The 12,052-nt window shown below is 37.5% G+C and overlaps 1 protein-coding gene across 4 annotated transcripts in view; it reads left to right on the forward strand.

Moving 5' to 3' along the window:
• Positions 1-222: 222 nt before the first annotated feature.
• Positions 223-12,052, forward strand: part of LSP1 (lymphocyte specific protein 1) — a 96,147-nt gene continuing 84,317 nt past the window's right edge. The window contains exon 1 of one of the 4 annotated variants that reach the window (XM_087919982.1): positions 223-692. In XM_087919982.1, coding sequence (XP_087776108.1) covers positions 613-692 — 80 coding nt within the window. In that variant the 5' untranslated portion in view covers positions 223-612. The remainder of the gene's footprint in view (positions 693-12,052) is intronic. The other 3 variants (XM_026706580.2, XM_087919987.1, XM_026706577.2) reach the window with 3 other exon arrangements.

A 12,052-nucleotide genomic window follows, 5' to 3' on the forward strand; every position in this document is an offset into this window, starting at 1 on the left:
CTGCTTAAACCTTTAACCCCCCCATTAACTTGAACAATATCTCTTGCTGTGCTACATGGCCCTTCTGGTCAGTTTTTTTCTTCTTCTTTTGCAAGACTGTGGATTTCTTGTTCCTTCCATCCTCTTCAAATACGCAGCTTGTAGATACTTGAAGTTGTGTTGCAACTGCCCAATCTCCCAACCCTGTTATTTGCTCTAAGGATCCTTACACAGACAAAACACAGATAAGGCTGGGAAGAAGAATGTGAAGTATCTAAAGTTGCCAGTACAGATGTGCTGCTGCTTTTGTGAGCTTGACTTAAACACCAAGATTGCTCTGTAAGCTGCAATTATGCTTTGTTCCCCTTATGGCCTGCATTAGTACTTGAAATTTTTTGGGGGGGAGTGAAGGGATTAGTTTTCTTCTTTTAAGACTTTTTTTTTTTAAAAAAAGAATGATTCTTTCTGATTAAAAAGTAAACTCACACCCGCAGTCCCACATGGTTTCCGGTGCATCTGGCTTTAGACTCAATACAGGAAGAGTGGTGAGAGAACAACTGCACTCTTATCATTCTTACAAAACAGTTTGGAGAGAAAAGTGACTCAACCCACAATCTTAACCCAGCAAAGAAAATGGCTGATGAGCAAGAATGTTTGAGAGACCTTGAGGGTGAAATCGGGGAACAGGACGGTGCCGAAGGAGAGACCCAAAGGTAGGGAAGTTCAGCTTAATTGTTAATCACTTTTTCTTCTGATTTTTCCCCTCTAAAGTAGATAAAATGGGACTCTTTAGAAGGAAGGGGGAATGGCAAATCCAGAGGTATATCAGGTAAACAATTTGGGATCCAGGCTCCAGCTTCTTTGCTACCTTGGCCTTCTTGCCTGCTGTTAAGTTTGCAAGACACTCTTATGGGTAACTTATTCAATTAATCCAAATTCCTGGGTACACATGACCCACACATTAACCACTTGGTTTGGGTTTGTGCGACAAGCTAGGCAAAGATATGATTGGCTGATCTGTGTTTCATATGAATCCAGTTAGTACTCCTTCCACAGTCTTAGATATTAAATTCTGGCTTTTAAAAACAAATTAGATGTCACAGCAGCAGACACCATAAGTTTAAACCTCAGTCATGAGAATTGTATGAGAGCTGGGAAATAAACCATCCCATTTCCCTGATACCATTTTTCTCTGAGCTAGACTCCATACTATGCAAACAACAATGTGTCGACGGGAAAGCAATAGGGAATACTACAGCTCTAGAGAGGACATTTTGGCCAGGAGATAGAATTTTCTGTACTCTGTGCTCCTCATGCTGGCCTCTCACTTTCAACAAGACTGCAGAAGATCTATTTTTAAAAACCTGATATCTGGTTTTTTAATGGTTATAAGACATAGAGTGGCTATGCATCTTACATCATGGTAGAAGTTAATTCAGCTACAAATCTTAAGCCTTTCAAATTCTTGATGTCATCCTTGGCTTTCAGAAAATGCAATGACTATGAAGATGCTCATGATGTTATAGTCCCACTGGAATCTTGGCCTTTCTTAAGTATGTGTGTTCATGTCTTCCTTAGTAGCATTGATTTAAATGAAAAAGAAATTGTATTTTCTCATCATAATTCTGAAAATTCAAATGCAAATCTATGCTTCTCTTGTTTGTGTGTGTTTGCATGTACTCATGGTTTTGGGCAGTGGTGGGATTCAATTATTTTTACTACTGGTTCTGTGGGCGTGGCTTGGTAGGCATGGCAGGGGAAGGATACTGTTAAATCTCTATTTCCACCCCACTCCCAGGGGAAGGTCACTGCAAAATCCCATTCCCTCCCCACCCCATTAACCTGCTTTCCAGCTCCATTCTCCTGTGCGGGGCAAAAAAAGAAGACCCAGCCAATCAGCTGGGACTCAGGAGGCAGAGAATAGATGAGGGTGCAGCCAGTCAGAGGTGGTATTTATTGGTTCTCTGAACTACACAAAATTTTCACTACTGGTTCTCCAGAACTGGTCAGAACCTGCTGAATACCGCCTCTGGTTTTGGGTGGGTAGATTTAAGGTAACACCTATTGGGTGGGCAAGAAGAAAATGATCAAGACTTAAATTGTTTTCACCATCTTCCCTCCATATTATAGTCTTGATGAAAAGTTTCCACCACTTTTACCACTCAGTTCTCATTTACCCTAAAAGGGAATGTTCTTTGAAAACCAAGGGCTTAATGAGGAAGATATTTTTTGATTTCTTCTTACAAGTGTCTTTGTAAATGTAAGCATAGATTTAGTGGTATAGTAGTGTCCTACAAGCAAAGAAGCATCAAATAAAAACCACTGTGCAAATGAAAAGCTATAAATGTGATCTTTGGGCACATATTAGTTTGTCATTTAACCAAGTTGGTATTCTTCAACAGCCTTGCTTCTTGAATGGCCTTGGGAAACCCATTGCCTGGACCCTCCAGTATCACAGGCACAAGCCTTTGGTTTGGCCCCTCATCACAAATGAATGAAAAGTAACATTTTGGAGTAGAAAATTAGACTCAGTCACATGGACTACTTTGCTTCAATACTGTATATCTATAGGTTTTTCATGAAGTCAGTGACTTGGGGTAAGAAGCAAAAATTAATGTAGAACAACAGATCAATCATTTTGCTAACGTTTTAAATATAGTTCTTGCAAAGTAGTCATTAAATCACCCAATGGATAATTCACTTAATCCTGAGAATAGAGACAAAGATTGGAATCATAACAACAGTGAATTGATTCAAGTGTCCCTGGATTTTGCTTTTGATATTAGGTTATTAGCAATCTCCTCCCTTTAACATTCTAAAAAGCAATGTATGGTATTAGTAAAAGAAACCTGTTTTGCAGCACAAATATACTTAGGTGTTATCTGACAGAAAAATCTCAAGGTCTTTGCAAAACTTCATCTTGATTTGCAAAGACTCCCTTCCAGTCAGTGTGGTTTCCAAACTACCAACTTCCCTTTTATGTTTTCAAAATGACAGGTACATGACTGAATAAATGTTGAGTTAAGGGAGGGTAGTATTTTTATTGAAGTATTCTTTTATGATTTTTTTCTGATTGTCAGTCACTCAGAGCCTTTATGAGAAACATAAAAATATGGCACTGTGAGTATGTAAGTTAATACATAAAATAGATGGAATTGGCTATGCAAGCAGATCCTATGTTTTTCTTTTCTTAAACTCAAATTTGTAGACATCAATCTTTCAGAGTAAGAGGCTAGTTTATGATACTTTCTCTTTCCACTAAAAATGGTTGTATTTAGTTGTATGAAGATATTGATGGTATTAAGTAATTCTGCTAATTGTATTTGGGAGCTAGTTTTTCAGATTTTTCTTCTGGATGCATCGAAATTGTTTGGCACTCATGAATAGCAAGCATTTTACAATTCCAGAGACAGTTTTGCCAACTAGCCAACATTTAAAAATTTAGCTATCTTGAAAAATAGTAATCTGGAAGGATTTGAAGATTACGGTTTTAGAATTATCCATATTGACTGATATACCTGGGAAATAATTACACTGGTTTAAGACTAGGGATCTATTCCCTGTTCCCACTGAGGGAAGAGAGTTTATGAATGGGTACTCCTAGAAACTGAAATTATATTCAATCAAATAAACAAACAACTCAGAAAGCAATTATGGCAGTCTATACTTTCTAATTTATTCAGAAATGCTTTTCAGCACCTTGCATGAATTCAGTTTCTCTCTATGACAATTCCAGTACCCGTGCTTTTTTTTTTTTAAAAAAGAAAAGTACAGTTGCTTTAATGTATTGATGATTAATGTGATTCTTAAAGCAGTTTGTAGAAGCTTAGCAATAACAAAAGGCGGAGGAGGAAGAGGAAGAGAAAACCACGACTGTTTCAATGAATAGCAGAGATGAGCTGGACTTGCAGATTTGAAACACCTCTGTGACTCATTTGCAAACCATGCACAGTCCTAATTCATAATGTTCAAATGGACAATTTTCCAACTGTGGAGGAGCAGTTATCGGTCACCACATATTTTCTAACACATTCAACAAATCGTCAGCACAAAGGCATGACTGACTACCTCTGAATCATCTGCAGACCTGCAGTGCTTCTTAGGGGAGGCCTGTAAGAAGGCCTCTTGTAATGAGAGAACAGTTGTATGATTTCTCGAGCCATGTTGGTGCATGTCTCTCCCATGTTGGTCAACTTGTTTCATTGGTGGAAGATCCTCACCTGGTGAAGATTTCCCACTAATTAGCTGGTGGGTATTGCTGGTGAATATAGCCAGTGAGTATTTATAGAATTCATGTAGACTTCATCCTCTGAGCCTGGATAGTGTTCTGACCCAGGCTTCATCAAAAACAAGCTGAATTTAAAAGTAAAACCTTTTTTTTAATGTGACGCTTGGAATTACTTGCATTCCCAGCCAAAACTCATTATACACAGTTCGTCCAGATAAGAGCATGCTTTTCAGTGCTGTCAAATGCTGCCAAGAAACAGACATCCAATTAAGGCTAACATAAACCAACCCCAAAACCTAGAAAAAAAATGACCAGAGTACAGAGCTTCACGAAGGACTCGGAGATTACTGAACTGCTTTGCTTCCTGCAAAGCTCTTCATCATTGAGGACTGACTTTTATCCCTTATGGGAGGGGCAATCACCTTCCCAGCCTTACTCCTGAGTTGCCTCTTCTCTTTCAGTTGCTCTTGCCCTCTAGCAGCTCTGCGCACACGCATACTGGGAACAGGCTCCCCTGACTCCTCTGCTTCGCTGCTGCCAGACTCGGAAAGCTCTGAAGGCAGCACCCCAATCTCAGATGATCCTGGTCCCATCCCTGCATCTGATGCAGGACCCTTGTACAAGTCGTCTCCAGCCTGGTCCCCTTTCTTTCTCACTGTCCAATATCTCTGCCATCTGCACTGGCTGCTGGCAAACCACAACAGATAGATCATGTGAGCAGCATGCACTTAAGAGGTTATTTGCACACATGATTATTTGATTTTCAAAGAACACTGAAAATTCTTTCATATTTTTGCATTTCTAGTAATCTCTTCGGATATCTAGAGCAAAAGCCACATATTATGTATCTTCAAAATGTAAGGAGTGGACTTTTGGACAAAATTGCAGTTTTTCATAGTTGTTGATGTTGTTGTTTTGGCAAAAGTTTAAAACTGGTATACTTTATTTAGGCAAGGCAGTCTTTGGGGTTTTTCTCCCCTTTAAAAAGTATATTTTCATCTTAATTTTAAACTGATATAAACTCAAGTTTCTTGAAACAGGACAATGTAAACTGCATATCAAATTTAACGTTTGAATGAAAATGATTGTACTTAGTAAAACTGAAATATAAATAAAGAAGAATTTGTGTGAATGAGAAAAGGGGTACTTGCAAACAGATGTCCCCAACAGCTGCTGTCAAAAGTTTTGTGTGGGATTTTTGATCTCTTTTCTTTCATAGGAAAAAAAGATGGAAGAAATGGTATGGAAAAACATGGGAAGGTTATGCTTATAGTGAAAATGATGGTGTCTGCATACCTTCCCTTCTGCAGAATTCCACAAATGGAGATGAAGGAAAATCAGTGCATGATAAAAGTCTTGCTTGGAAATACCATATAAATCAAAGTTGCTATAAAAAGCTCAAACTATAATCTTGTGACTATCAAATCAGAACTAAGTTCTCCTTTATTTAGTGGGACATACTGCCAAGCAAACATATAAAAATTACAAGTGCATACACTATAAATATTGTGTGTATGTGTGTACATGCACACCCATGTGCGTTTTAATATATTTCCTTTGCATTTTCTTTGAATACCAGCTTAGCCTGAGATAATTATATCTGCTGTAGACAAGCGATGGTCTAAAAGAACTGCAAGAACCTGAAGTAGACTTCCCCTTAAGTCCAGCTCTTCAGAAAGAGGTATGAGTAAAAAGGGCTGAGTCAGAAATTCAAGAGAGGTGGGACTTACAATAAAATGTTGCAGTAGGTTCCAGACTAATTGCATAGCCTTTTTCAAGATTTCTCCTTCCCCTTTTCCATTTTGGACATCTTCCCACAAAACAGTATTTTATACTCTCTGCACATGCTGCATCCTCATAGTTGTCACTTCCTCTTTTTTCTAACTTTTAAAACTGTTGGTTTGAAAATAGGCTTAATACGGCAGTCTTATCCCAAGAGTGTTTTTTTCCTTGAAGGAAAAACCAAGTCCAGTTGCCTTTTGAAAAAGCACCTTTGGCACAGCCACGATCTGGATAACTGAGAATCTCCATAGACATCTCAGTTTTATTCACTCTTTGTTTACTTATAAATGATACATTTGGGTTTATTTATGGATGGATGTGTGCAGAATGTATATCACCATACCATACCATACTGCACATCACACTACACCACACCACACCACACCACACCATACCATAAATATAACACTATGTCTTTCCAATTTCCTGTAAGTTAAATAGCTTCAATTGTCTGGGTTTACTTCTTAGCTCTCAAATGCAACAACAGACACAACTTCAAATTTATATATTAGTTAAAATGACAGTTTTGAGAATAAAGTAATGTCAATATTACACAAGCAGAATCTGGCATGATATTGTGAGCAAACTAGGTATTATTATTACTATGAAGATACAGTAATATTTCAAAGATTTAGTACCAGTTTATATGAGATCGGGAAATCTCTTATGATCATCCAAGGAAAAATAATGCCAAATCCTGTAAATTGTCCCCGCCCCTTAGCATCCAAAGCATTGCTGAGGAGCACACAACAATGCCTTGGTTGGAAAATGGTCTTCTAAGTTATTTGAAATAACAAATACAGATAAAACATCAACAAAATATAACAATCTAAAAAGACAATGCCCAGCCTTCCCTAGTTGAATAATCTTAATGTATATTGGATTAGAAGTCTTGCAGCTAATATGGCCTATGGCCATCCTAAATGGATGAATGATTTTGAAATCTAATATACCTGGCTATTCCAATCCATTATTTTAATATTGATTACACTTATGCAACACATTCAGCCATAAAAATAGCCAACACAGTTGAGCTAACTGTGTTGTGCATGTGTACTAGTATATGTAGTTAGTTTAAGGTTGCCACCTAGTGATGGTTTGGATTTGACAAATACAGTAGTTTTAACCCGATGTAGTTAACCATGTCTAAGCGTATCATATAAATACAGTTATAAAATCCTGGACTCTTAGCCTAATCCAGCTCTTCCTGTTGTGAAAGGAAGATCTGCTGGCATAAAGATACATTTTCTAGACTATTTAACTCTCTGTATTTTGTAGTTACGTAATGAGAAGCAGGGATAAAGCTATGCAAAATGTGATGTGTGGATGAAGCTAACGAAGTGTTGTGTGGACACAGAATAAAATTGGCTGCACCACTTGATACATTTGGCAGAAAACTCTAGCATCATAACATTTGCTGGACCTGCTACCCAATCCTTATCTCTGTCTCCATTTCCTCTGTTCTCACTCACTGCAGTCACCTCTTTCTTTCCTTCCAAGGAAATGGGTGAAAGCCTTAGAGATTTTGCCCTTGGATGGGGTCAGAATGAAGGAACTCTGTTATAATTAAGGATGATTTAAACTTGTTTCTATCTTGGGCTCATAATGTTTTCTTGGTGATGGCACAGGATATGGCACGTGCGCACACACACACACACACACACACACACACACACACACGATTACCAGGGTGTGTCTTTACTATGGTTAGCTCAGCTGCAACTGGAGAAAACCGCTGGGTCTCTTTAAAGAATGAGCTCATTGATTTCCACAAAAATTTTAAACTAGTATTCAAATGCTTCATGATAAAAATAAAAGGTTAAGCCCAGGCACCAGCGTCTTCATTTCTAGAAGAAGCAGAGGAATCTACATCAAAAACATTGAAAATAAAACTGAGCAAAAAATACTTCAATATTTTGATCCTTTTGAAATAATTACAATGTGGAGCTAAGACATTTTAAACTGGAATTGGTGCATGTTCATCTGAAGGCTTTTTTTAAAAAACCCAAAACAGAGCAAGTGGACAAAACTTCAGGCTTGAAAGAGGGAAAGTGAATTCAAGTCCAGCCTTAGCCAGCTGGGAACCTTGGGCCAATCATTGTCTCTCAGCCCAACCCACCTCAAAGGTTTGCTGTGGAGAAAATAAGAGGAGGAAGCTGTGTTGGATACATTTGTCACCTTGAGCTATTTGTAAAAACAATAAAGAATAGACATGAATAAATAAATTGTTGCTGCTTAACATTTTTGGCCAGACTGTTCTCTAAAAGTGGAGTAGCATTCCTGACTAACTCAGGTCAAAATGTCCCATAGAAATAGAAAGGAGTTTTTGTTATCATTCGGTTACCAACCTTCCTCTCCCCCTGAAGAAGTTCTTTCTCAGCAAATATGCCTTCCCCTAAATTTCCAGTAATTCTCCTTCCCCAAAAGTCACCTTAGATGGAAAATAAATGGACTGGCAAGAAGTGCAGATTTAAATAGTGCCTCCAACAAATATGATAACCAAGGGGGTTGTCTCAGCATGCGTGACAAATATTCTCTGCCATTAGTTTCAGTCTATAATTGAATTTATGCATTTTGCATCAATCAAAACTTCATGCAATTAGAGAGAATACAGATTGCAGGGAAGCGTGAGCGCAGCCCTGGTCCGGTGTGAAGCAGTCTCCCCATTTTTGTGGGTTGAGCTCAAATAGAAAATAGCTCCTTACAGACATGATTAGTTATGCCTGCCCAACCTTCAAGGTTGCCTCCTGCTTTGGCTTCTTGTTCCCAATATCTGGAGGCTGCCCATATATGGCCATTGAGTAAGACTTGCTTTGTGGGGCTAGTGAGCTACAGCCTTTCCTTTGCATGTTCATCTTCAGCTGTCCTGAATTCTCTAGATCTCTTAGAGGAGACTTGGAGAGTCCTAAGTCAATTACAGCAATTGCTAAGAATATCCAGCATTGGAAGGAGATTGTTTAAGAAAATTGATACCCAAGGAGGCATCTTTGGACTCCTCAGGACTGCATTCCATGGGGCAGAGAGAGAAGAGGCACTGCTCTATGTTTAACTCCAATGCCTGTGGCTGTGTTAAAGATGGTAAAAAGCAACACATTCTATTTTAGTGAATAGACCCCTTCCTGCACCTACTCTTTTTCTTGCCATGAGTTACACAATTTATGATAATAGGTTTTAAGTAAACCAATTATTGGTGTGATTGCCTACCCTGTGGTCTTTCACATTCCAGTAATATATTGTAGATTTTGTTTTTAAAATGTTCTTTCTGCCATCAAAATATACCATGGGTTCATAACTTCATTGGTAATACTTAGCGCTATCAGAAAGGAGCGGCCAAAATCTGAATGACCACTAAAGAGACAGTCTTTGGAAGCATCAAGTAAGAGAATCAGTCTAGGTGTATTTTATAAAACAGGACAAGGACTTTGGCAATCTCTTTAATCACAATTCAGAAGATTTGCCTGAAAAACCAAAAAGATGAATTCTCATCATTAACTCAACCTCTCTGATAATACTTCTAAATAAAATGTTCTTTTGCTAAGCTTGATCTGATTCTTAGAAATGATGTATTGTTCCAAGATTAAACAGGCTGAAACTGAAATTCTTATTAGTTATAACTAATAAGAATGTGAACCTAATGTGAAACCTTGATCTATTTCTCTTATTTTATTCAGGGCTGCAATCCTAAACATGTTTAGTTCATTGGACATGTTTCTGAGCCCCCAAACTGTCTGTCTGTTTTGGGCAGGAGCATCTGTAACAAGCCATGATGACATCAAAATAAGATGTGTATCATGACATCATTGTGCAAAGATTACAACCTATTGCTTTCATCATGACATCTGATAAAAGTACATAATGATGGACATGCCGTCATTTGCCCTCTCATGAGATGCTTGTGCATGTAGTTTTTATGTTGTGCATTTCTTCATAGAATATCACATGAATCCTGTGAATGACACAACCCACAAAGATATTATTCCATATTACAATGAACAATGCATAAATATTTGTCCAAGGTGATGGTTAAGAGGATTGTTCACCATCTGAGAAGGTCTGAACCCTCTGTACCTTCAGCTGTTAGAAGGCTGTTCACATTTTTTTAAAATGGATGGGTATGTGGGTATATGTGTGTGGGTATATGCTTTGGTGAGAACTAACTAACATAATTAAACGGTAGAAAAGGTGAGCTGCTGGAAACCTTTAACCAAGACAAAAAGCACTGAGGAGAAGCATTCTGCAGAGGCCAGGCCAGCTTTCCCTTAAAACAGAATGTCTCAAGGGGCTTTTTAAAAGTTTCTTGATTTATTTCATTGAAAACGTTTTGCTTCTCATCCAAGAACTGAAGAAGCTTCTTGAATGAGAAGTGAAATATTTTAAAAAACAAAACAAGAAAATCTAGTTGTCTCTTGACAAGCATCTTTGGGACAATGATGACCTGGATGATTGAGAATCTTAGACACTTAAAACAGAATGCTCAGACATTGAATGGTGAAGAATGCAGAATCAACACAAATGAATATTCCAGTTGAGTTGATCTTGACATCCTAAGTTTCGATTTTGCCCTCTGAAGGTTGTTATTCTGTTATCAGGTTAGGTATAGTTGCTAATTTAATAAGTTTTTTGTAACACATGGTAATGGAAAAATGCCATGGTTTTGTGAGCAATAAACTATGCATGTTCCTAGAAAACTAGTAAGAAACACTGAGAAGCAAGAACTGGCATTTTTTCTTTATGCCCTAAATGTTTATGGTACTTTCTTGAGTATGAAGAAACAGTTTCTTGCTCCAAAGGGCTTACAGTCTAAAATTCAATATAGTGGAAGCATCGAAGAAGGTGGGGAAATGGGCCATATCAGATTATGTTTATTTCAAATAAAGATTCTCCCTTAAAATGCAAAATCAAGCAGTAATTTTTCTGTGTGATATAGGATAATGACTAGACTAAACATTATTAATACATGTTGGCATAAGCATGCCCAGATAGATAATCTATTGTCATTTTTTTTTCATTGTTATATAACAGTCCTTCAAGATAAAACTGATCATTTTTCATCAACATCATAGGGCTGTATAACATCTATAATGGGACAAACATTTATTTTGCTACAGTAATTGTCAACTTGATCAATGAATGATATTTAGACAAGGAGACTTTTGATGCAACCACATAGTCAAACAAACCTCTGCTGAATGGCTCAGACAATTTTCCAGGTTTTGTGACAGATAGATAGAAACAATGTTTTTAGATTGTTCTCTGAGATCCTGGGATAAAAATGTTACCTCTATTATTTGCAGTAGTCTTTAGATGTAAAACATCATGCTTGGAATCTAATATACACAGTCGATATGCTGTGTTGTTAAACCCAAGATCATATACCCTATGGATACTTTCTTTGGAATGGGCTGGCAAGTTCTATGATGAAAGAACAAATTATTGCAGAGATGTTCAAATTGTGATTTGACAAACCAGCAGTTGGCTTGTACAAGTGACATTTAAGATGGACCAGCTGGAATGCAGTACTGGACCACTGTTCTGTAAATAAGCCTAGAATTTTCATGATGAATTTCTAGACAGAAGCAGTCTATATCTTATGCTAAATATTAATATGTTACATTGAATATCTGTGCCTAATCAAATGGTCTGTGAATAAATGAGTGAACACAACAACCCCTCCCTTTGCCTAAAATACTTTTCTACTAAGACTGTTAGTAGATTACAGATCTCTGATTAAGAGTGGAGATAACTTCAGCATAAGAACTCTACATTTCTCATTGGTGACAGGAGTTGATAATACTGAAATATTAAAATCTATCTATCTATCTATCTATCTATCTATCTATCTATCTATCTATCTATCTATCTATCCATCCATCCCTCCATCCATCTATCCTTAGAAGAAATGACAGCAGACATAGACTGAATGATAGACATTTTTAGAAAATAAGGATGGAAGATGGCTTTAACTCAGTATTTTGTTTATAACTATGTTTACATATCCAGAAAAAAGGCAGAAGTAATTTGTGAGTTGAACATGAGAATCCTCGATTGCAATGGAAACTGGCA

This window comes from Pseudonaja textilis, chromosome 1 (assembly GCF_049901715.1).
Source record: "Pseudonaja textilis isolate UNSWEBS1 chromosome 1, rPseTex1.2, whole genome shotgun sequence".
NCBI classification, from domain to species: domain Eukaryota; kingdom Metazoa; phylum Chordata; class Lepidosauria; order Squamata; family Elapidae; genus Pseudonaja; species Pseudonaja textilis.